General features: G+C 41.5%; 1 protein-coding gene and 1 pseudogene across 1 annotated transcript; one reads left to right on the plus strand and one right to left on the minus strand.

Annotated features, from left to right (window-relative positions):
- The first annotated feature begins 1,723 nt into the window (after nucleotides 1-1,723).
- LOC143139182 (uncharacterized) lies at nucleotides 1,724-20,471 on the plus strand. The gene is made up of 3 exons (XM_076299788.1): nucleotides 1,724-1,775; nucleotides 18,995-19,099; nucleotides 19,426-20,471. The coding sequence occupies exon 3, from the start codon at nucleotides 19,587-19,589 to the stop codon at nucleotides 20,469-20,471; it is 885 nt and encodes a 294-aa protein (XP_076155903.1). The 5' UTR covers nucleotides 1,724-1,775; nucleotides 18,995-19,099; nucleotides 19,426-19,586.
- Nucleotides 11,821-17,949, minus strand: LOC143138919 (macrophage-expressed gene 1 protein-like; annotated as a pseudogene).
- Nucleotides 20,472-27,017: the final 6,546 nt, after the last annotated feature.

A 27,017-nucleotide genomic window follows, 5' to 3' on the forward strand; every position in this document is an offset into this window, starting at 1 on the left:
TGCCTGTTTGTATTCAGAGAACAATTAATCTCAATTCAACCACTGTCTTAGGTCTAATCACGTGCAGCATTTAATCATTATAACCAAAGGCATCAGGTTTTAACATGATATTCTTTGAAATAGTCTACTGTTTTAATAATAAATAAACTAGAAAAGCACTCAGAGCGTGCAGACTTAGCTCTGCCCAAGGGTCACTGATGCAATAAATTCCAGGTGTTCAGATCACCACAAAAATCTGTTCGGCCTGGGTTGGCCGTCTGAAAATTAAAATCCTTTCTGAACTTTCCAAGATATTATTAATTTAGGAAAATGGGCATATGACATAAAACGTAGAACAGAACTAGCAGTGTAGAATAGAGAAAAAAAGAAAGAAAGAAAAATAAATAAATAAAGAGGACCCCTTTTGCATAAGTTTTTTTTTAATTGCATTGAATTAGCTTTAGGACAACCTGAAGTTTACAGGACTTAACAGGGTAAAAATCCTATAAGAAATGTTGATCTTATTTAAAAATCCTATTGGAATTTTACAATCCTATTGGACAAGTTTGTAATCCTATAGGACTGTAACAATGAACATACAAATCCTATTGGAATATCAAGAAATCCTAAAGGATTCTTACAATCCTGTAGAATCCTATTGGAAAAAATGAAAATCCTAAAGGATTTTTTGATAAGGGAAACGTTAGGCCTACACTCGTTTTGCACTTAAGCTTGTATTCGGTGTAAACAAACAAGCATGCGTGGAAGCCTGGAGTTGTCAGTAGCGTTCTACCTTTGAATAAAATGGGAGTATTACGGGAAGCTACTTTTATGCCTGTTCGCTACAGCTATATTTTGCATATTGCAGCCAATACGTCAACTGGGCTAAAAAGCATGTTAGGTTACCTTTCCTTCTCTCACTGCATTCTCAGAATCTTATCCTGTTCCTCCTATATCCGATTAATTCGGTGGATAGAAGGCGGAAGAACTAATTTCTTCAATCTTTTCATCTTGGCTGGCTAGTCTAACTTTCCGCTTTCTCTGCGCGCTCATGGATTTCATAGAAGCGAGTCCCAACGCGAAACTGCTAACGTTGATGGGAGGTGTAGTTTTATGCTGCATTCGCGACGTGATTCTATGGTTTGCACCAGTACTGTTTCTCGATGTTGCGGTGTATTTTGTAGACAAACATTGACATGGTTAGAAGTCATTCGCACCAGTGCGCCTAAATATTTTTTTGCACTCGCACGTCATCATTTTTACTCGCGAGTGAAATGGGCACACTGTAGAGCCCTGTGTCTTTATATTTTCTGTGTCATGCCAGGTTAAAAAATGTCTCTTCAATCTGTCTCGTTCGTTCGTTCTCACGCCAAGACCCCCCACCTGTTTCACTTCGGTCTGTCGTTCTCGTTAAGTCAGTCACTCGTTCTTGGCTAGAAGAGTGATTATGGCTCTGTAGGTGTTGGAGAGAAGTCACTATTGGTTTTATATTATTCACGTCACTATTTGCATGAGCCACGACTAGAAAGACTTGCGATAATATCAAACATGTTTGATATTGTCGTAACGGCAAAACTAGAAAAAGACTGACTCCGACTGACTTAAAACCGCTAAGATTGGCACCTTACACTTAACGATCTAGTTGACGGGAGCGCGCCGCGATTCCATATGGAGGGACAAAGATGCCATAAGTTTTCAAAACAAAATTACATGTTGAATTAAAAATATTAACTCAACGGCCGGACGCGGTGCCCTTGCTGTTTCCGAAAGAGGCGGCAGTAAACCTGAGTCCAGAGGTAAGTTATAATCTTTTTTCATTTTTTTGCACAACTAATCATTATCAATGTCCTATCAGCTGAATGTGTCAGCCTCCCTTTTTGTAAAACTCCAGTTGATCCTTAAGTGTATCATATGGCCACAAGATGGTCAAGATGATGATGACAGTGACGATGAGGATGAATGTTCGCCTGAAACAAAGATCTGGATCTGCTCTTATTTTAGACAACTCATATCTAGTGGTAAGTTTGAAATGGGATTTTTAAAATGTAGATTTGATTTCTATATAGACTAAAGGAAAAGGCCACCAGTCAATTTGGTCCACGAAACGATGTGCTCTCTTCAGTGTGTCTGCCCTTGACAGTAGAAAACATTGTACTGCCCTCTTTGTAGATTTGTCAAAAGCATTCGATACCGTCGATCATACTCTACTCCTACAAAAATTAAAAGACATAGGTTTTAAATCTGCTACTAGTAACTGGTTTCAAAACTATTTCTCAGATACATTTCAATGTGTTAAATCAGGTAATGTACAGTCTGACTTTCTACAAATAAGAAAGGGTGTCTCTCAAGGCTCTGTTTTAGGTCCGGTCCTTTTTACCATTTACATTAATGAAATAGCTTCCTCTCTGAAAAACTGTCATGTCCATCTCTATGCCGATGATACCATAATATACTGTATTGCTGACTCTATCAAACTTGCCATGACAAATCTGCAACAATCCTTTACTGCTCTACAGGAAGCCCTGACTGATCTTAAATTGGTTTTAAATGTGGACAAAACAAAATTTATGTTGTTCTCTAGAGCAGTGTTTTTCAATTCAATTTCAATTTATTGTGCTTATAGAGCGCCAAAACATAACACATGTATCATGGCGCTTTACAGAATGTAGGCAATCAGAGAAAGAAGGAAAGAAAGGAAGAAAAGGAAAGCAAGAGAGAGGCCCATGGGTAACAGGGGCGAGGAAAAACTCCCTAGAATTGGAGATATATATAGGAAGAAACCTCGAGCAGATCCACGACTCAAGGGCCTGACCCATCTGCCTAGGGTCAGTACATGACAGTAAGGTCTGTATACATGACAAATGCATATGATAGTCGGGTGTATAGAATAAGACATGGTGTTAAGCACTTGAGCTGAAAGTTACAAGAGGTGGGATGATTACGTATCCGTTATGGTAATTCGTTATTCCTGATTTAGTGACAGAAAGTTCAATAGTCCAGCATTGGGATTGTCCAGGGGAAGGGAGTTTCCGAGGGGCATGTGGTGGGTTGGTGGATGGGCCAGTAATCCAGGCAGAGTTGTCATAGGCTGGTGGTGGGTCGCTAGGCTGTACGGGCCAGGAGTCCAGATAGGGGGCAGTAATAGGGCAGTCGAGGATGGGACTTCAGGTGAGATGGGTGAGAGGAGGGCCAACACACGGATGGTTGATGGCTGGTGATGATATACCTCACAAGTGAGGTACAGTAAGGGGGAAGAAAGAGAGATGTAGAGTGGGTTAGTATTACTGAAAATCAGAATGGTTAATGTCAATAAGTAATCAGTAGTACTATATATTGTTACAGTATACCATGGTGGGAATAGGCAAGAGAGGGAGAGTTGAGAGAGAGAGAGAGAAGGGGGGAGAGGAGAGGGGGGGGGTTGTACGGCGTGACACATGAAAAGTCCATGACAGCACTATGCTATAGCAGCATAACTAAGGCATGGTGAGGGGTAGTCGACACCAGCGCAGGTATGGTCAGTGACCACCATCGCACGTGCGACTGGGGTGCCAGTCACACGAGGACTCAGCAGGGTGGTCCATTCCAAAAAACCCTGAGGTGGGTGAATTTCCACGCACCATACCTAACTATGGGAGGCAGTAAAGAGGTATGTTTTAAGTCTAGACTTAAAAATAGGGAGGGTGTCTGCTAGTCGAATTGAGGTAGGAAGATTATTCCAGAGGAGGGGTGCGCGATAGCTGAAAGCTCTGCCTCCTACTGTAGTTTTTGAGATTCTTGGAATTACAAGAAGGCCAGTATTCTGTGATCGTAGCGGTCTGGGTGGGTTATATGGAACTAGGAGATCTTTAATATATTCTGGTGCCTGGCCATTAATGGCTTTGTATGTTAGAAGTAATATTTTGAAGTCAATGCGACTTCTAACAGGCAGCCAGTGTAGAGATGCCAGGATAGGGGAAATATGTTCATATTTTTTAGTTCTAGTGAGTGTGCGAGCAGCTGCATTTTGTATAAGCTGTAAGCTCTTTAGACAGGTGTTATTGCAGCCAGCGTATAGAGCATTGCAATAATCAATCCTTGAGGTGACAAAAGCATGGATTAATTTCTCAGCGTCTGGTAGGGATAAAGACTTCCTTATCTTTGAAATGTTCCTTAAATGATAGAATGAAACTTTGGTAATCTGTTTTATGTGATTACTTAGTGATAGGTCTTGGTCAATTGTAACTCCTAGATTTTTAACACATGTGGATGAGGATAGTCGGAGATCAGTAAATGTAGCCTGTGATGAGGATAGGATATCCCTCATCTTTTTAGGACCTAAAACCATGACTTCTGTTTTATCTGAGTTCAAAAGCAGGAAATTGTTTGTCATCCATGTCTTTATGTCTCGTATACATGTGTCAAGTTTGGCTAACGGAGTCAATTCGTCAGGTTTTATGGAAAGGTATAGTTGTGTATCGTCTGCATAAGAATGAAATTTAATGCCGTGTTTCCTAATTTCTGAGCCTAGAGGAAGCATATAGAGAGAAAATAACAGGGGCCCTAGTACTGAGCCTTGAGGCACCCCATATTTTACCATAGTCTGGGTAGATGGTTCATTGTGAACCTGTACAAATTGTCTGCGGTTGGAAAGGTATGATCTAAACCAAGCGAGTGCTGAGTCTTTAATGCCTATCGAATGTTCAAGCCTGTGGAGTAGTATGTTGTGGTCTATGGTGTCAAAGGCAGCACTGAGGTCCAGGAGGACCAATATTGATATATGTCCATTATCGGCAGCGATGAGGAGGTCATTAAAAACTTTAACTAAGGCTGATTCAGTACTGTGGTGAGCTCTGAAACCAGACTGATATAATTCTTGGATTTTATTCATATGCAAGAAGGTACCAATTTGTTTCGACACTAAACAAATCAAAAAAGGGAGATTAGATATAGGCCTATAGTTGGCCAGGTTGTTAGGGTCAAGGGTAGGCTTTTTGAGGGATGGCTTAATGACAGATAACTTAAACGACTGTGGTACATGGCCTGATAGCAGTGAGTTATTTATAATCTGGAGCAAAGCATTATCCAACAAAGGAAGAGCAGTCTTCAGAAGATGAGTAGGAATAGGATCTAGTAGACTAGTTGTAGATTTTGATGAAGAGATTGTGGAAGTGAGGTCTAATATGTCAATAGGTGTAAATGAATTCAACGTTGTTCGTCTCATCTGTGATTCAATTATGTTTTCGCTACCGTTCAGCAATGGAGTATAAATATTTGGTGAGACTGACTGGATATTAATCTTATCTCTAATTGTTTCAATTTTGTCATTGAAAAAGTTCATGAAGTCATTACTGTTTAGGCAAATAGGGATAGATTCGGTTACTTCGGTGTGGTTCTTCGTCAGGCGGGAGATTGTGGTAAAGAGAAATTTTGTATTGTTTTTGTTTTCTTCGATCAGCGAGGAGTAGTAAGTTGACTTGGCTTCGTTGAGTGCTTTTTTGTAGGTGATAAGGCTATCTTTCCATGCTTGGCGAAAAACTTCCAATTTAGTGGTACGCCATTTTTGTTCAAGTTTACGCGCTGTTCGTTTGAGTGTTTTTGTCTGTGTGGTATACCATGGAGCACGCCTTACTTGTTTTCTCATTCTCTTTTTGAGTGGTGCTACTGAATCAAGGGTTGAGCGTAATGAGTTCATCACATTATCAGTTAACAAGTCGACCTCGGCTGGATTAAGGAATGGGCCTTCTGATAGGCCTACTACATGAGTCCGGAATGGGGCAAGCGTAAGCGAAATTTTTTCTAGAAAGTCTGCATTAGTTTTTTCAGATAAGCCGCGGCTGTAGTATTCAGCTAAATTGGGTACTGCATGTTGTAATGTCATTGTAAAAGTAATTAGATGGTGGTCAGTTAAGGTCGGGTGTTGTGGCAAGATTGTTAACTGCTCTATGTTTATGCCGTATGATAAGACTAGATCAATAGTATGGTTATGTCGGTGCGTGGGCGAATTAACATTTTGGCAGAACCCGACATGGTCAATTAGGGATTGAAATGCAATTGTGAGACAATCGTGCACATTATCCATATGAATATTAAAATCACCCAATATAAGTATTTTTTCTGTTTGGATAGTTAAAGTAGAAAGGAAATCAGAAAATTCCTCTAAGAAATCAGTGTGCCGTGAGTGACATTTGGGTAATTTTCTGCGGCACACCTGATGATCTCTCACTCAGGGGCGTAGATTTGCGTGGGGACCGAAGGACGTGTCCACACCAATGTCAGATTACGACTGAAATGTCCCCACCAATATTCAGGTTGAAGTGGGGGGGAAAGCGCTCACATGCGCTACAAAGAGTTAAATACTTTCTCACGGTAAATCGCGCTGATTTGAAGTTACCTATAATAACTACCAGTGAGCCGCAGGAGACGCTGCGCTTCAGCTTCACTTCACTACAAGGCATATGAAGTGCGTCCAAATTCATCCATTATTCTCTGTTGAACTCTTCGAGTAGGCTACTCATCACATATGTGTCACATGAAAGAGCCTTTTCTTAGCTTTTAAACGGTGCTATAGCCACTATTTGCTGTGATAAACAGTTCGCGAGAAAAATTTACTTCAAGAGATTTAATAATTATTCTCTGTGCCCATCTCCACATCCATTCGTCTCGGTGGAATATCGTAGGCCTACACACTCTTCACGGAACACATGACAACCCATATATCAGAATAAACAGCAGACCTTACCGAACACAAAGGTGTAAAGCATTCCCGTGTATAGTTAGCTGTTCCAGAGTAATCCGGTTTTGAAATAAATTGTAGAAAAATTCAACATGGTCTTTCGGCTTTAAGCATTTCTTAAAACTGAGCTGTGCTTACATCGCCTAGATATCTGTAAATAGGCCTATTAGAATACAGGCAGCTTATGGTTAAGAGTTGTCAATGTAGCCTTAATGATTCTTTTCACAAAATGCTAAGCATGCATGTATTTAAGTTTCTTAAAACTGAGCTGTGCTTAAATGGGTCAATGCATGATTTCATAACAGACCAAATAGAAAATAAATGTTAAATATAGCCTACATATGTATACATATTAAAATCAGATTATGTGCTACACAGTATAGATCAAGTTGGACAGTAGCACATTTTAATCATGGGTAGTTGGACAGTAGCACATTTTAATCATTTTATATATCTATAGTGGCTGGTGAAAGAGTTGAGTGGCTTTTCCTTTTTTTTTCCCGGGGGAATTAGTGGGTAGTGTCCCCACCAAAGCTCAGACCAAACCTACGCCCTTGCACTCACTGGTCCAGAAAAGCAACTGTTGCATCAAAGAATTTATAACCACATGCTCTCATTGATTGTATGATTGCACTATTTGTGGTATGCAGGCATTTTACAACGGGGCCCCATATCCAGAATTCACAGAATCATCACATATCCAGTTCAAAACAACAATTAAATTAGATATAGTCACCTACAAATGACAGAGGGCGCTTGTTTTATTGAGCAGGTCTTGCATAGAAGCCATAATAAGGCCATCTGTGTATTATTTGAAATGTTATGCTATGGTATGTTTATTTTTTCTTCACACAGGATGTTAGTGTGCCGTGGGACATTTTAAGTGTCAAAAGTGTGCCGTGGCACAAAAAAGGTTGAAAAACACTGCTCTAGAGCCAGAAGCACTGACCCAAATGACCTGCGTCTTCTTACTCTTAAAGGTCATGATATTGAACAGGTCTCTGAATATAAGTATCTGGGAATCTGGCTTGATGAAAAACTAAAGTTCTCTTTCCATATAAACTATCTTACCAAAAAGCTGAGGCAAAAGATTGGTCTTCTGTACAGAAACAAATCAAGCCTCCCCATGTCATGCAGAAAAAGGATTGTTGAAGCCATTTTTATGCCTATGCTGGATTATGGGGATGTAATCTATAGGAACGCTACCCATCCTCCCTTAAAGCTCTAGACACAGTCTATCACTCTGCTATCAGGTTTGTGACAGGTGCCAAATTTAATACACACCACTGTATCTTATATGACAGTATTGGTTGGGCATCCCTAACAGAAAGACAGACTAGACACTGGATACTGTTCATTTACAAATCCCTTATTGGAGAACTTCCACCTTACATATCTTCTCTGTTAAGCTGGCACTCAGGTCATCATTTTACTCGCTCAAACTATCTTCAGCTTAAAGTTCCCAGTGTTTGTTCTGAGTTGGGAAAGTCAGCTTTTTGTTTTGATGCCCCCACCACTTGGAACTCAATTCAACGCACATTTAAACTAAATCATTTAGTTTCTTATGGTCAATTCAAATCATTAGTAACAAACCTCCCTGTCCCAGTCTGTAGCTGTTTTACCTGATTGTCTGTATTGTATTTTTTATCTATTCTTATTTATTTTATCTATTTTATGGCTGTGATATCAGTGGTTGCTGTTATTATATTATTGTTTCATGTTGTATCTCGGCTATATTGAAAATGAGGGCTGCCCTCAATTGTACACCCGAGAAGGAAAATAAAGGTTTGAAATGAAAAAATGAAAGTGTCGTGGACACAATGCAAACCAATTTGTGTATTCCGTGGACAAAAGGCGTTACAATGTAACATGGTTTCGTAATAAATATATGTAGCCTATTTCGTCACACAAAGGTCCTTCTGTCCACGGAATAAGGCACGTTACATTTGGCGTCCCACACGCAGAGGATGTAGGCTACATTTCTCATGAAAAGTCACTTGTCTATGAGTATTTAGGTCTGGATACCTTTCTTGAAAATCCATCAATGCATCCAAAGATGACTATGTTATATCTGAAAATAGGTATTAACACATTTAAAATAACAGCAAAACTAACTAGGCTATTATAATAAGCAATGATTAAGGATAGCATACATAGCCTACCGTATCAGTTTGTGGTTTGTGTCTTTATGCATTAGGGATCTTGGGCCAGGGACGAAGTAGGTTCTTCTGACCACACAGCCGAGCTGTGACAGGCGAGCAATCAGCCCTACCGTATCAACTCGGTGCATTGCCGCTCGGACTCTGCCGTACTGTACTCGAATTCACTCAGTCACTAACGCTGATCTTACACTTCGATATCCCCAGTGAGGCATACTTGCTTTCACCGCTCTTACAGCAGCGTCCAACTCCTCATCAGTCAATTGGCTGTATCCGCCACGAACCGACAGTTCAAACTCAGCCATGCGTCTGAATAGTGTTCTTCTGCCCACCCCAAGCAGACCGGCAATGGTTGACACTGGTACCCTCTAACAAATTTCCTATGTGCTCAGGTGAAACCAGTAGAAGTGAACGTCCCATAGTTCTTTGTACCTGCTGTACTGTAACTGTGGGGGCTTCTGTATGTGACCTTTGCGCTCTAATATGTGTTAGAACATCTCCAAGCTCAGATACAATCCGTGGATCAGTCGGAGTCTGTTCTGAAATTGCACTTAAAAAGATGAATTCCTGTGTGCAGATGAACTCCAAGAAGTCACTGTCGATAGGTGTACGCTCAAGAGCAAGCTCCAAACGAGAGCGGAAACGTCCCAAAATATAATCCAAGAGCAATTTATGGGGAAGAAAAAGGGTGTTTGTTATATTAGCCCAAGATACAGTTAGCTTAGGCTACTTAGGAAATGAAAGGCAGGGCCTGGTTGCACAAAACGCCTTAAGTTAAGATTTTCCCTTAAAGTTCAATTTAAGGTTCCTTTAAATTAAGGTCGGTTACACAAAACCTAAGTATTCTCCTAAATTTTTCTTAAGATTTCCCTTAAGTTTTCTCCTTATCTTGGTCTACTTAAGGTAGGGTGACCAGATTTGTCGGAACTAAAACCGGGACACTTAGTGCGTGACGGCGTTTAATGTGCGGCAGCTCGGGTAGACACAGACATTTTTTTCTTTAAGGTATAGGGGGTTCGGTAGTATCACCCCCAAGATAATTTATGAAATATTGTATGCGACACACAAGTTCTGCGCACTTTAAGTCAGAGAAAAAGGTCCTGTACTGTATGCCTAACGAGTGCCAGACATGTATGAAAACATTTAACTCACAGTAATTTTGAGAATGATGACTTTCTCTTCAACATTGTCGTAGCGTACCCGTTAAAACGAGGCAGATATGAAGAGGCATGCAGCAATGTTTACGGATACATTGTAACGTTGGTTGCAAAGATTATGCAGACTGCTACGATAGACTGACGCACGCACGCACACATTATCGAAATCATACGCCACTAGTCTTTCTACATGGGTTTAGTTAATGATCGGGCTATAATAAGACCATGCCGGCTATGTAATCTCTGAAAAACAGGGACACTTTAATAGTGGTTGGTGTAAAACGGGACATTTTAGCGTCCCGACAGGCTTTTGTCGGGACTCGGGACACGCATCTCAAAATCGGGACTGTCCCGGTTAAACCGGGACGTCTGGTCACGTTAAGTTAAGGAGAACCATTGCACAGAACACCTTAAGCCCTCCTTACACTGACAGACTTTGGAAAGATTTGGAAAAGATTTTTGAAAGACTACAGTCTCAGACCCTCTCACATCTAAAGACAAGTAGTAGAGTTTTAAGTCACAGACTATGATTTTGCAATGACTAGAGATCTTGCAGGGTCACTATTTACAAGACTGCAACTAGATTCCTTTAAATTATTACCCATCGTGCAATAGATAAACAGGAACTGAAATGATAGCATACTAAACTCAAAGTCGTATTTTCGTGTTTCTGCAGCATTGTTTCATGCGTGACATCCCTAACCGATATAGAGTCGTTCTGTCACGTGGAAGAGCCGACTAAATATGTATAAGAAATTACAAATATTATAAGAATAACAAATAATCATATAGGCTACAGCTGTCGCCTACTTTGCCCCTTCCTGTTTGGTGTTGGAGAGAGGTCACTATTGGTTTTTATAGTTCACGTCACTATTTGCATGAGCCACGACTAGAAAGACTTGTGATCATATCAAACATGTTTGATATTGTCGTAACGGCAAAACTAAAAAAGGAGTGACTCCGACTGACTTAAAACCGCTAAGATTGGCACTTTACACTTAACAATCTAATTGACGGGAGCGTGCCGCGATTCCAGTACAACTCCCATGATTTCTGTCGGACTTAGGAAATTTAGTCGCTGACTGAAAACAGACCAAAATCGTACAATGTAAGGCCGCCATTACTTGTCTTTAGATGTGAGAGGGTCTGAGAATGTAGTCTTTCAAAAATCTTTTCCAAATCTTTCCATAGTCTGTCAGTGTAAGGAGGGCTTAAAGCGTTTTCTTGAACCTGTGATCAAACAGGGACAGCCTAAAAATATGTAAGCCTATCTTCCTGGAACATTTCAGATAAAAACATTCATCGTTTTCTCTAGGCTATGAATGCTCTTTGTATCCAACGTTAAGCTGAAAGAAATAGATTCCTGATAGTAATGGATTTCTATTGTTCGTTGTCATGACACAGTTCGCGTTGTTCAGTTCGCCAAGATGATTCGTTCTTCTTATTCGTTCACCAGTTTGTTAAGTCACGTGTTCTGCACAATGCTATTTGGCAGCGAGTCACGAACTTTCAAACTATCGGTCACATTCACAACGGTGAACACAACAATATAAACATAACAATATGGCAAAAGCATGTGATTAACAGAAAGAAAGGCTTCAACCCCCTTTAACGAGAACAATATGAGAACAACAGTCACAAGCAAGCCACTTCTACAAACGAAGGCAGCAAGCTACGAATGAAGAGAAATGCTGATTCGCGAACGAGATGAAGATGAACGTGATCACGTTAGCTTGATCCACCACAATCTAGTTAAGCCTGCATGCGTCCACTGCCCAACAACGTGATGTTCCTGGGGACAACATAAAAAAAAAAAAATCAAACTCGTACAAGCATACACAAAAGTTGCAAGAGTAGGGGATGGAGTGTGGAGGAGGTAGAGACAAATTGATAAGCGTAATTTATTTTCGCAGAGAGGATGTACAGGACTGAGTGGCGGTCATATTTTGTACCACTTTGATGTACATGTAGTTATTATTATTATTATTTACTGGCTGTTGGTCAGCAACAAATGGTGCATCACCCCCACTGATTGCAGTTTTCTTGCTAATTGGACAAAATCTAAAACCACTTGTTATTTGTGCGTCCTCTTTTTGTTAACATTTCACTTAGATTGTCCGTTACTTAAGTTTAGATCGTAACATTCAGCAGTCACCAGCGTTGAGGGCGGGGGCTTGCATAGTCGGCGCATTCCCAACGCAGTTCGTAGCCACAACGCTAAGCAACTTTAATTTCTTCTTCAACTTCGATGCAGTTGAAAACGAATGGACATGGGATGACAGTGTTATAAAGCGTTCACATGTTAGATTTGCGTCCTCTTTTTGTTAAATTTTCACTTAGATTGTCCGTTACTATAGTTTAGATCACGCTGGTCACCAGGGGTGTGTTTCTCGACAGTGTCGTTGCTAACTAAGTTAGCAACTTACTTGGTTGCAATGCAATTTCCCATAGGCAACCTACTAAGTTGCTAACTGGTTAGCAACAATGCTTTCGAGAAACGGGGTCCAGCATTGAGGGGGCTTGCCGGCGCATTCCCAACGCACTTTCGGTAAATGAAGCAACATCACAGATTACAACCATAAGAGAAATCATAAGATAAAAAATATACGACTTTGGGACACTGGAATGTAAAAATTGATGCCTTACCTGTAGACAGTCTTGCTCCTTCTTGAAACCAAACATTTTCTTAGTTCTAAATAGACCGTCTCTTTTAAAACATCGCGCTGTGTTCCAAGTAGCTGCCCGCAGATGTGCCTGACTTAAAATCGGCGGGGCCAAATAAGAAAATCGTCCGATGCCGATTGATTAAAAAATAGCAAAAATCAGTCGATTAAATCGGCTGGTCGATTAAATCGGCTGGCCGATCGATCTCGATCGGTCGGTCTCTAAAGTAGGCTTTATCATTGGTCAAAATTGGTGGATTTGGCAACATTTTTATTCATGTATTGTTGTTTTCCAAAAATAAGTTTTCACAAGGTGTTTCTTAGGGGGGGGGGGCATAATTATGAACATTACATTACCACATTCCCACCCTATTGTACTTATACCCCGAAAGAAGAAATTATTTATTATACATCAGTATAATATTAAATCAAGGCTATTCCCTTCTGCATAATAATAACACACAACACATTACATTTCTATAGCGCTTTTCACTCAAACACTCAAAGCGCTTCAGATTTAAGGGGGAACCTCACTAATCTAATCTAAAACAATGTCTTTTAAAGCTATGATTAGAGAAAAAAACAATCATGAACATACCACCCTACTGTACTTATACCCCGAAAGAAGAAATAATATATTATACAGCAGTAATCATAAGTGAAGGCTATTTCCCTTCTGCATAATGTAAAACAATGCCTGTTAAAGGGATGGTTCAGAGTAATTTCACCCTAGGTCCTTTGCACCATGACCTCAAGATCTTTACGAGATACACCGTTGGTTCCATTAGTGCCTGCACTAAGCCATTTGTTAAGCGCCAACTTAACCAATGTTCGACCAAGGGAAAAAAGCTTCTGAGGAGTTGTTTGACTCGAGGTCATGGTGCAAAGGACCCTAGGGTGAAATTACTCTGAACATCCCTTTAAAGCTATAATAGATCAGTGCAATCTGGACATGGTCCCCATTCTACACCCCAGTGTCAAGAAGAGTCTCATAGCCATCTCTACGACTCAGAGACCAGCTTCCGAATTTCCCCTTTACTACATACGCTACTCCAATAGCTAGGATGATTGAAAACGTGACAAGAAATCCAGCAGCAATCTGCCCCCCTTCTGATGTGTGGAGCTGTCTCACATACTTACCTATCTCCCCTGACTTGGCCTGTGTCCATGAATTTTAATTTCCTCTTCGAAGCCACACCTGATCTCCCTCAGTTACCATAATCATTGTCTTGTTGTCAACCTTTCTGATCAATTCTGGGTGAGTGAACGGAGGCAAGTTGATGGGTTTCAGCTGCCCACCAATAAATGCTCCAGACTTCACACAGTATAGAATTTGGCACCCGTCGTCTATCGTGGCGAGGTGTTGGCTGAATTGTGGTGGGCAGCGTTCTTTAGACCAAGCCAGGGGATTTACAGCCCTGCAGCTGAAAAAGCCTCCAAAAGGCACAGAAAGTGAAGAAGCCTGTTCATAATCGTTACTCAGACAGATCTTTAAATCACTGGACAGAAATTTCAGTGGGAAAAAATGAAGTGGACAACTTTTAGACCTGGTTAATGGATTCTCGACATTTGGACTGTACAGACCACCAAAGAGGTACCCTGAGTTAGGTTTTGTTAACTTATCTGTGGCACACCAGTACGTCTTGACTTCTGCTCTCCTAACTAAAACCCAAGTATTACAAACTGTTTCGCAACAGTCAAATAAACAGAAGGATTCGCAATCGTCCTGACACTCAGTGTAACTGTAATGCTCCTCAATCACGACAGACTGTAAAAGTGTGGGGAAATAAGGCTCACGGCATGAGAAGGCCCCAGTGTCTGGATTCATCTGCTCTTGCACTGCACAAATCAGAGCTGCATCTTGGGTGAGTGGGGTACATGTTTGATAAATACCACCAAAGCTTAGGTTGGTAGCTGGCCCTAAACAAGAGTCATCATCGACATTAGCTTGGAAATTAAAATGTGTCGAACTGCTGTCTACACATCCTGGTCGTTTATTAACATCGTAGTAGAGCTGTATGGCCTTGCGCACAGACTGGGCCACACTTTCTATGATGCCGTCTGGAAGGTCTGGCAGAGTTGCACTGTTCAGAATATAGTGCAGAGGAAGACCTGATCGGTCTATGGCAACAAGATTGTTTAGCGTGCTCTCTTGCCAGGTCTTCAAAGTGATCCCTGGGTAGAATACGGGGCCCCCTTGGCTTTGTGTTAGTAAGTGTGTGAGGTGGGTCTTGTAAGTAATAGTCTCAGATGACTCTTGACTCTCTTTTGTGTCCATGTCAAACTTAATGTTTTTGAAAAAGTTTAAGCCGGCCGTACTAGACAGTTGAGTTTCACTTTGGAAATAATATGTGGATTCAACATGATCTTCCTGCTCCAGAATGGCACCTGCATCCACTGAGGTGATCACATGGGTGCCATAATCAACCACCATCATCTCCGAGAGAAATGTTGCACGTCGAGTGTTGTTCTTTAGCAGTGCGTCTGCTATTTCTTTCACTTGTTCAATAAAACGCGAGTCCAGGGTGAAGTCAGGATAGGTGTCCACTGTGTATATATGGTTTCTCACCTGCCAAACACAAAAAAGATGCAAATATTGTCAATAATATTTACAATATTCTCATACCCAAAAAAGTTACACTTAAAAATACAAATGAAACTATTTACTTCACCCCATAATGTGATTAAAGGTGACATGAAATGTTCACTTTTTCAATGCATTTGAATATCTGGGGTGGCTACCAATGCAAAAGCATCATGACACAAGCTAGTCATTTGTTAAAGTGTGACAATTTGCTTTTACCCGTGAGCTTGGTTGGAACCGGTTAACAACATGTTGAAGCAAAGCCATCGTACAAGACTTGTAAAGGAACAGACACTCGTCAGCGCTCAGAACAGCGCTCTTCAGACAGGGTTGACCTTTGGTATTTTGACTAAAGCGTGACAGATGTTTCACATCTGAAGATCTCAAGAAACAATTTAGAATTTTTGGGGAAAGGTAGCCTGGGTGAACCTAGATGAACCTGCTGGCAAATTTGAATTTGCTCTTCAGATCCGTCTTGAAAGAGGCCTTTTCACTTGCATTTTACTGCTTTCATGTGCTTCTTTTCCAAACATGCAGAGCCAATTCAGATTTGCTAACAGGTTTGTGCTACCTTTCCCCCAAAATTTTAAATTGTTTCTTGAGATCTTCAGATGTGAAACATCACACTTTAGTCAAAATACCAAAGGGATACCAAAGAATATTTGGTAACATTTTACAGTAAGGGTACATGAATTATCATGAATTCATGCATTAATTAATTAATTAATTAATTATTTAATTAATCATTAATGCATTACTTCATTCCTTTATATCTTATGAATCATCAGGAATTGACATGATTCATAGTGTGTCATTCATGCATCAACTAAAGCATGGGTACATCATTATGATTTCTTAAGCATGATCATCATGATGACATGAATTTAAGGTTAATTGCTCATGGGTTAATGCCTGTGGCTCCTCAACTAAAGTGGTGTAGTCACATGGGTAACACTTTATAATAACTACACACAATTTTAAGATATTTGTAAATGTTTGTTCATCATTTGTAAAGTATTGCTCATACATTACTTCTCATTAGTAAAGTATTTGTACACACAGTTATAAAATGTTAGGCTTATTTGCTATAAACAATCTCAAAACATATGTTTCTAAAGAGATGTTTTATACTTAATTAATAATGCAACTTATATTTCATGTATAAATGGCAAGTTTCCCATTATAAACCAGTTACAAGCTAAATAAGCCTATATCTAAAATATGTTTATATATTTTTTTAATACTTAATACATTATGCAATAATAATTTGTTGATGAAGTAATCTTTCCATTATATAACAGTTGCTATATTATATACACATGCGCTAATGATTAGTTAGGGTGCGGAGACATCTTTTATAAAGCACTTCCTAATACACTATAATCCTTGATTAACTCGAGTTATAAATGGTTAGTTAATGATTTTTTTGGTGAGCTCATCTAAAGTGAGGACTTTGTATGCCTTGCAACACATGTACAAATGAGTTGCATAGGTTACATGTGCATTTATTCATTTAGCAGACACTTTTATCCAAAGCGACTTACACGTCAATTAAATTGAAGCCAAGGGCACAATGGTGGAAACTGGGGCTTGAATCCCCAACTTTTTAGGCTACTGCATGGTAGCCCAGCTCCTTATCCACTACACTACCTCTGCCCAGTGTTATTACAACAGTCCATTCATTAATAAATAATTAATAAATTATGAATTGTGTGTAGTTATTATAAAGTGTTATCATGACATTTTTAGAGAACTGCAAAGTTGTATTCAAATAAGAATTTGAGGAGTGATGACCACATTTTTGGCAGAAAAAGAAAAAATCATGATCATGCTGAAAATAATAATTTATGATGTTGTGCCTACGGTGCCCAGTGCTTTAGGTGATGTGGTGTTGTTCATGTATAAGGTTACAAATGACAGACTAATAACTCCTGATGATTCATGAGATATTAACGAATTAAGTAATACAGAAATAATTAATTAATTAATTAATGTATGAATTCATGATAATTCATGTACCCTTACCTGATATAAACCATACAACAGAGGCTCTTTGAACATCTGAATGCTATTTACCTGCACAAGAGATGTGACGGCATTGTCCCGCACTTGATAGGTTTTGGTTCATTGACTGTCTGTGGAGAATTTTCCACTGAGCACTGGCAAGAAAGAAACATCAGCATTGATGGTTTGTGAGGTTGAGCTGGTGTGATTTAGCCAGTGTTCAAAAATCTCCGAGCTTCTTTCAACGACAGTTGTCTTCTGCGGGATGACAAACACCTCGTCTGGGATCAGATAGACACCATCTTCGGTGGTCTTGCACTGGGAGTAACTAAAGTTCATGACTCGACCCATATCTTTGTTCCGAAGATTGTCCCAGCCCCCACCAGGTAAGACCTCTAGAGTCAGAAGGCTGAGGTTCTTGCGGCATTCCCATAATCCGTTGCTAGGATGTGGCCTGGCACAAACGGAACTGTTATGGACAACAGCAAGGAAAATTAGACTGACCAGAGTTGGGTCCATCTGTTTTCGTGGGACATTAAACTCAGTTGTGAGCCTCAAGTGCCAGGTTACTATGTCAAATACAACCAGCAGAACTTCTTCGTCAGTGCTTTGGTAGTATAATACTATGGTCTTTCTGCTCTGTAGTGGTGCCAGCATCTATACCATCAACCACCAATACCACCAATGCATAATTTCCATATCCTGTTTTGCAGTTGTTTTGTACTACCTGTGACAGGGTGCTGCATAGGAAGGGCCAAGAGGCCAATCACAGTAGCCTGACTACACCACCCTGAGGCCTAATGCATCAGGGAATCTTTAAGAGATCGTACCTCTAGACAGAGACAGCTCTTTCAGGTTCGAATATTACACAGAGGAGACATGAATTCCAGGAAAGCAAAATATTTATTAATACGCAACCTCCCCACCTTCCTACTAAATAAACATAAAAGTTACACAAACAAAAAGACAAGACGAGCAAAACAAAAACCAAACCTAAAAAATAACCAAAGCGAAACCAAGACAGCAGCACGACCCATGTTACCCCACCAGCATGACTGTGCTGCCTAAAAGAACAGAACACAGAAGAAGATTAAACACTGAAAACACCACAACATACATAAGCGAAAACCACAAATGTCTACAGGGAAACAGCATACCTGACAGGGGCTACACCAGTGGAGCCTACATTGCTGCTGGCTGCTGCCCCTCTTAAGTAGCCCTCCACTGGTGCCAGATTGATTAATTGCCAATTGCCCCACCCCCTTCATTAGCACTGGCAGGTGCTATACACAAGTTATTGAGCCGTTTCCGCTCTACATCCTGAACTTCTTCCGTCGAATGCAATCCACTTCCGTTCTGGCGGGCTGGGTTTGTTTTGCTAGCTTGCTCCGTTGTGCCGACGAAGCACTGATATCGCTGTGACAAAGAGGATATAACCATTAGCTGCTACAACATGAAGAAAAGTGGTTCGGGAACGACGTGTGCGGTAGTTGGTTGTAAAAACTCGAGAAAGCACCTGAACGAGTGGTTAGATTGAGAGTGCTACGACCACAAACCGGCTACGAAGAGGCAATGTCCATGCGCTCCATTGTTTACATTTTTTCGCAAGCCTGATAGCGACTTGGAATCAAGGACCTGGCTGAAGGCATTGAATGTAAAGAAACCACCCCGCAACGTTTTTGTTTGTTCCCATCACTTTGTGGACAAAAAACCAACCAAGGATAATCCTTTCCCAGAGTTGTGGTTGGGATACAATCGCACTACCCAGCCAAAGAGGCGTCAACTCACCCAGCGGACAACTGCCTCCCCCCAGATAAAGAAACGCAGACTTGAATCTGAGGGTAAGTTCAGCAACTTTAGCTATGAAGCTGAAAATACTGTTAATTATGAAGAACATTGCTACCGGTATTTTGCTAAGGCAGTTGATTGTTTTGGAGATGGGACAAACAATGCACACGATACATCATTAATTGTGTGTAATATGTGTGCCTGCATGTCTTAGTCTACATCATAAATACAATGCAAGGTGGCAGGCTGTTGTGATGATGATTGTGTGTGTGCGTGTGAGTGCAATGTTGTAGTACAAATTTTGTCATTGTGATTATTAGTGAGAGGACTATGTCTGCATTAATTTGGCTCCATCCATGTTTTCTGGTCCCCTTATTAGATGCTCCTGGAACCTGTCAGCCTGCCTGTGAGGCCGAGCCTGCTACACCAAAATTTCGAGATGCCCAGACCCAATGGGAGGATCCGTCACATGTTGACCACACGTACTGTTCAACAACACCGTCCGTTAAAGTAGACAAGGCTACACAGTGCGAGGCAGAAATGGGTCCTACTGTGACTAGCACCACGGTCATTGATGATGCTAGGTCCCGGCTGTATACAGGAGTGCGTATGGTTCAATTTTTCACCCTAGTGACGGTGTTGTTGCCTTTCAGTAAGCCATCAATTACCCTTCCTGTTGTTGACCAAATCCTAATGACCTTGATTAAGTTAAAACTAAACCTAATATTAGGAGATATTGCTCACCGCTTCAATGTGTCTACATCCATGGCAAGCATTGTGATTAGTCACTGGATTGACGTGATGGGTGAACAGTTCAAAGTCCTGATCCCATGGCTTCCAAGAGAGACCATTCGTGCCACCATGCCCTTGTCGTTTCAGAGGAACTACCCTCGAACCACCTGCATCATTGACTGTGCCGAAAGTGCCATGCAGAGAGCCACAAACCATGACTCAAGGAGTGACACTTTCAGCCAATACAAATCCCGCAACACTGTGAAATATCTCGTCGCTGTGGCCCCTAATGGGCTTATCATGTTTATATCTAACGCCTATGCTGGCAGAAGCAGCGATAAGTTTATCACCATGGACAGTGGGTTTCTAGACTATCTGAGGGCTGGTGTTGAGGTCATGGCGGACCGTGGGTTCACCATTCGAGATTTGCTTGATGAGAGAAGGGTCAGTTTGAACATCCCTGCATTCACCTACAGGCGCAATCAGTTGACAAATGAGGAGACGACACGCACCAGGCGAGTAGCCAATGTCCGCATACACGTGGAAAGAGCAATCCAGAGACTGAAGGTCTTTAAGATTTTATCCCAGACCGTTCCCATCAGCATGGCACCGAAACTGGACAACATCTTAACCATCTGTGCTGGCCTAGTTAACCTGAAGAGTCCACTGATTAGAGTGCCTCGTGAGGTTTAGAATCTTGCCTTATGTCCCAGTCTACCAACACCCAGCCATGTTGTTCATTAAATACAGATAAACACAATAAATACTGCATGCATTGTATTTTTTTAATATTATATATGAATATTTTTATAGTGATGTAATTGTGTGGGCTTTTGTATTTTACTTTTTAAATACCTGATAGAATTAAACATGTGATCTTTCTTGTTGAAGCCATTTCTTTAGTTTCCTCAAAACAATTAATTAATCCAGTGTTATTTATGTACAGTATGAGCTTACTATGAATGATAAACTGTGTTAACAGAAATTGTAGCCCTCTAAGGAACATAAGGCCTATCATGATCGTAGTTCAGTGCAATAATGAAATGAAATGAAATGACATCAAACTTTATTTTACTCAAACAGTACAGGCACATTGATATATTGCACAGCACAAAGAGATCATGTAAATTGTGCATTATGTAAATAACGGACATCTGTTGGCTCCTGTGGGCATGACCTAAATAAGGCAGTTTTACATTATTTTTAAAATGCTGCGATATTTACTGCAGAACTGTAACCTTCCCTCAACAAAATCATCAACAATTTTCGGGAGCATGTGGGCAAAGTAGAATGTGCGCAGCCTTATGATATGGCCCTGGACAAATTCATGGTCGTAGGGTACTTCGATTTCTAGGTGCTCAGTTTTGTTCCAGATCACCAACTTGGAGTGCTGAAGCTCTGTGCAGTGCATCCCAATTTGTACCTGCATGTAGTAGCCTTTTGGACCATTGCAGGCAATATGGTAATCTACCCTATCTCCGTTTGCCACAGTTGTGATTTCGCAGTTCTTTGTTGCCAAAAATTCTGCTAGTGACTTGTTTCCCATCACAGGTGATTTGATCTCCAACAGAATGTCTTTGTTTATCACTCCATCGGGAGATGCTGCAAGCCACGGTTCCTTTTCGCACACCACTAAGCCTTTGGTTTCAATGCTGTTGCCCAGAGTTTCCAAATAGTCCCTTGCAAGTTCCTCCCCTTCCGCTCCTTGACGGGTTGCGGCATTGCCACGGAAGGATGGGTGTAAGTGTTCTGACAAATACTTGTCAGGCGCCGTGGTTGAGCGAATGGGCACCTTTCTAGCCGTGCTCGCTGTGATGCGCACTCAGCGCATCATGCCAGACCTGTTCTTTGCTCTGTGCTTTTGTAACCTTCTCAATCTCCTCAAGCTGGGCTGTGGACATGTTAATGTATTCATCATAGAAGGTTCTACATTTTACACAAGTCAGTGGTGTGTGGTGCTCATCATGGGTTAGGAGATGGAGGCGTGGACATGGTGTTGGCTCGGTGATGGAGGAGGTATTAGCATTAAAGCAGAGCTGCAGGAGGCTACTCCCAGGGCAATTGAAAAGTTCTGCCATTGGTGAGGCAAGTGCGTTCTTCCTCCACTCTTCATGAGTCCTAAAGAGTGTCACCTTCTGTGCCGGTTCTGGAGTGGTAGAGGATGGCTGTGAAGTTGTTGGCGGCTGGTAGAGATCCTTCCTGTTGTGTCGTTTGAAGCTCACATACTTCATCTTCCTCTGACCAGCATTTCTTTTAGACCCAGCATTCCACTGGTTCTGTCCGTCTGTGCAGGCAAGCCCGGTTTTCCCCTGTCTCACAGCATTTTCCACCTAGAGAGATATAGTAAAAACAGTGCATAGATATTATATATAAGCCCGGTTTTCCCCTGTCTCACAGCATTTTCTACCTAGAGAGATATAGTCAAAACAGTGCATAGATATTGTAATGAGTTCACTGCAAACATGTCATATGATATAATATATTGCACACATAGCCTACAATGAATATACAGAACATTGGGTTTGCAGAAATGCACTTTATGAAGAAAATGCATTATTATTATCATCATGGCACAAACACACTTTGCACTCTAGCCAAGTAGCCTATGATGTAGTTCGGATACCAACAATAAACAAGACAAGGCCTAGGCTACAATGGTCAAATCATCTAGTTACCTTCCACAGGATCGCAGCTGAGTGGGAACAAGATCTCCCTGGTCCAGCAACACACGTACATCCCGCAGTTTTGACTTCTCCAGCTTCAGTTACCAGCACCCAAGCATTATGCCACGCATTGTTCAAACACTGGCTAGGCTCTACATTTGCTTTCATATAAACAAAACGATCGATCATGTTTGTATGACATGACACAACCGACTTTGTTGCTGTGCAGGTATTGATATGCCTCGGAGGCTTTCAGATTGTCCATTGCTTTTCCATCTATTGCTAAGGATTGCACGAAGTAGGAGCAAATCTTGCTGTACGTTATGCTGGGCCACGTCGTCATGTTATCCTCCCAGTTCTGCACTGAATTCGGGTGGGGGAGAATAACGCCATCTCCAGTCAAAGTGGTAGAACCGTGATCCCAAGCTAGCATGGACATCGCTGTGTTTACACCGGCAGACGCTGCGCAAACCACTTCCGGCGGAAATGAATTGCATTTGGTAGCGTTATGGCGGCACCCGGGGTTTCACGCGTGAACTTGTGTATTGGAAATAGCAGGCAGAGAAGGTCTACCTGCTACATACTGAATGAAACAAAACAAAAATCCAGCCTTACAGGGAAGCTGTGAAAAGAACTGTGTACAGTGCCTTAAAAAGTATTCAGGTGAAAGCAAATTTCTACAAAGTTATGTTAATTAATTTAAAAGATGTAATGCAAAATGAGCAATTGCATAAACACTCACCCCCCTTAAAGTGACTGACCTAAATCAACAGCTGTCCAGCCAATTGGTGCTTTAGTAATATAAACACACCTGCATCTGGAAGGTCCAGTCACTGGTCAGTCAGTATTCCTGGCTATAATTCCACCATGACAAAATAACACTCCAAACGACTCAAATAAAAAAAGTTATTGAAAAATGAGGGGATGGTTACAAATAAAACTCAAGTCACTGAACATCCCCTGGAGTTCAGTGAAATCCATCAGGTATGTAAGAAATATGGCAAATGTGCAAATCTGCCTATAGAGCAGGCCATTGCCACAAACAGAGTGACCTTTCAAGAAGCATAATGGGTTGGGGAGGCCACCAAGGCACCTATGACAACTCATAGACATATGACATAGAAGTTAAAAGCTTCAGTAGCTGAGATGGGAGAAACTATGCATGCAACAACTTTTGCCCGAGTTCTACACCAGTAAAAGCTCGATGGGTGATTTGCAAAGCTCTTATTAAATCTCAACTAAGACATGTGGGAGACTCCAAGGGAAAATGGAAGAAGGTTTGTTGGTTTGACACCAAAATTGAGCTTTTTGGCCCTCAGAGAGGCCAGTTTTGGCGGACACAAACACTGCACATTACCAAAAATGCACCATCCATATCACCAAAGCGCGTTGCAAAGCTTATTCTTATCTTACACCCAGTGGCGAAATTTGTGTCGTGCTTCTCTTTTATTAAGCCTTGCGCCCAGGGGTGTGGCAGGAGGTGTGGTCTGGCGCATGATCCAAAAATCGCTATCTTACACCCTCTAAAAACCATTACGCCACTGACCAAGAGAAACCTGGTGAGAAATCCGTGGCGATTATGTTTATTTTAAGAGCCCATTATCAACAGTGATGTGGGTGGGTGCACAACGCACCCTGCTTCTCTCATCCACAGGAACGCGCACCAGCGCACATCCATGCAAATCATTACAAATTACACGATTACAATGGGAAACATAATTATAATAAAGATATTAAGAAATACATCTCACAATGAGTAGTTATTCACCATCACTTGCAAATTGGTAATGACAGATAAATCTGAGTAGGCACGTCACCAATAGAAGCAAGAGGCGCAGGTATTTATTTAGACTCTCCAAGCCGGGGTGTCTGTCAAGAACCAGGAAATTTAGGAATCAACACTGACGGACTGCCTTAGGCCACACCAGTACAAGATAATGTAAGTTCATTAAAACATCTCTATTGACCCCTTCTGTTAAATATTGTTGCGTTTGCTGATATTGTTGATTGGCGTAGCCAAATGGAGTATCTCATTGGGCAGAGGATAAGAGGACAAGGCAAAGGGTCCACCGGCCAAGAAACTGAGAAATGTATCTGTCCCTAAGTGAAAATGAGTGTAGGCGTAAGCTGCGCCTATCCCACCAGGCTGTGATTGAAATCTGCCATCTCGTGGCTGATGAGCTGCAAACTAATGCACCCTGCCCTCCCTGTAACCCCGTTGCTGTTAAAGTAACGACTGCGCTGCAGTTCTATGCTAGTGGATCATTTCAACATCCCCTAAACTCAATTGGAGGCTTATCACAATCTGCCATAAGTTCAGCTATACATACAGTTACATCAGGTTTGGTCCGACATGCTAGTGAACACATTGTTTCCCATGACCCCTGACAAACAGGAGCGTGCTAGAAGAATGGGTTTCCTGGTGTGCTGGGTGCAATAGATTGCAACTACATGCCCCATCAGAGAATGTCCTGATCCAGTGTTTTTCAACCACTGTGCCGGGGCACACTAGTGTGCCGTGAGAGATCATCAGGTGTGCCGCAGAAAATTACCCAAATGTCACTCACTGGTCCAGAAAAGCAACTGTTGCATCAAAGAATTTATAACCACATGGTCTCATTGATTGTATGATTGCACTATTTGTGGTATGCAGGCATTGTACAATGGGGGCCCCATATCCAGTATTCACAGAATCATCACATATCCAGTTCATAGATATAGTCACCTGCAAATGAAACAGAGGGCGCTTGTTTTATTGAGCAGGTGTTGCATAGAAGCCATAATAAGGCCATATCTGTGTATTATTTGAAATTTTAGGCTATGTATGTTTATTTTTTCTTCACACAGGATGTTAGTGTGCCGTGGGACATTTTAAGTGTCAAAAGTGTGCCGTGGCACAAAAAAGGTTGAAAAACATTGCTCTGATCTACATCAACCGCAAATCTTTCTGCTTTGTAGTGGTACCAGCATCTATGCCATCAATGCTGTTTTGCAGCAGCTCATATCCTGTTTTGCAGTTGTTTTGTACTACTGAATGAAACAAAACAAAATTCCAGCCTTGTGAAGCTGTGAAAAGAACTGTGTACAGTGCCTTAAAAAGTATTCAAGTGAAAGCAAATTTCTACAAAGTAATGTTAAGTAATTGAAAATATGTAATACAAAATAAGTGATTGCATAAATTCTCACGCCCTTTAAGTGACTGACCTAAATCAACAGCGGTCTAGCCAATTGGTGCTATAGTAATATAAACACACCTGCGTCTGGAAGGTCCAGTACAGTCCTCAGAAAGTCGCAGCATTGTTTGTAGCTTGTTGTGTGTTGCATAACATTGTCATGCGCCATGGATGTCTCGTAGACATAGATGAGGAAACATTACAGGACTTTAGAAGACATGATGCTGAATTGACCTTGGCAACAACATCCTGCGTAAACTGGTAAACTCAAACTGGGGTGCTGACCCATCAACCGTCCGTGTGTATTGTAACTAGGTTAATATTGTATTTTATTTTGGAGGTTGAAATCTCACCAAAACCCTTCAACATCAGCGTATTATTCTTTGTGCTATCATTTATTTATGAAAATAAATAGTCCAGATGGTAACCCACTTATATACATTTCAATATACATTTCAGCAATACAGACATTCAAACATATACACTTCTACACTTCTCCACAGCCAAATACACATGCTTAAGCTGGAGCTGCTCCCACCACACACAGCCATCAACGACACCACGGGATGCATAAAGACAACACCAGTCCCGTGCCTCTACGCCCTAATTGGCATTGCCACCCTTCAACATCAGACGATCCATCGTTGCCCAAAACGAGCGGAGAGCACAGGAGATTGACACCAGGCACCCCCTGCACAGATACACAGCAACTCAACCCTGATTGAAATCCAGAGCCAGTTTCCTGACTCTCCAGACAACCAAAGAAACAGCAAGGACCAACATCTGGAAAGATGAATGGAACCAGCTAAATACACAAGCCCAGGACTGGATGCAGAGTGGAATCACCCCGACTGAATGTCCCGCCAGCGGGCACGACCTCCCATGGTATAAGTATATAGTATATATACTCTTTTGATCCCGTGAGGGAAATTTGGTCTCTGCATTTATCCCAATCCGTGAATTAGTGAAACACACTCAGCACACAGTGAGGTGAAGCACACACTAATCCCGGCGCAGTGAGCTGCCTGCAACAACATCGGCACTCGGGGAGCAGTGAGGGGTTAGGTGCCTTGCTCAAGGGCACTTCAGCCGTGCCTACTGGTCGGGGTTCCAACCGGCAACCCTCCAGTTACAAGTCCGAAGTGCTAACCAGTAGGCCACGGCTGCCCCATGGCTGACCTGGAAGACCCTCAACAGACTATGAGTGGAATAGGGGAGGTGCAAAGCACTTATGAAAGCATGGGGCCACCAGACAGAAGACACATGCAGCTGTGGAGCAGTACAGACAATGTCCCACCTACTGGAGTGTGAAATGCCCTCCAGTGCAGCCCCCAGGACCTGGTTGAACCCCATCATGTGAGCTGCGCCAGATACTGGAAGATAGACATCTGAGATTGCAACGG

The sequence above is a fragment of the Alosa pseudoharengus genome, unplaced genomic scaffold (genome assembly GCF_046254945.1).
Source record: "Alosa pseudoharengus isolate Yale_2024_CS ecotype anadromous, Long Island Sound unplaced genomic scaffold, YU_APseudo_1.1 YU_APseudo_1.1_scf_22, whole genome shotgun sequence".
In the NCBI taxonomy this organism is placed as follows: Eukaryota; Metazoa; Chordata; class Actinopteri; order Clupeiformes; family Clupeidae; genus Alosa; species Alosa pseudoharengus.

Excerpts from the sequence above, each read along its gene's own strand:
- LOC143139182 (XM_076299788.1), top strand. The coding sequence starts at position 19,587 with ATGGGTCCTACTGTGACTAGCACCACGGTCATTGATGATGCTAGGTCC.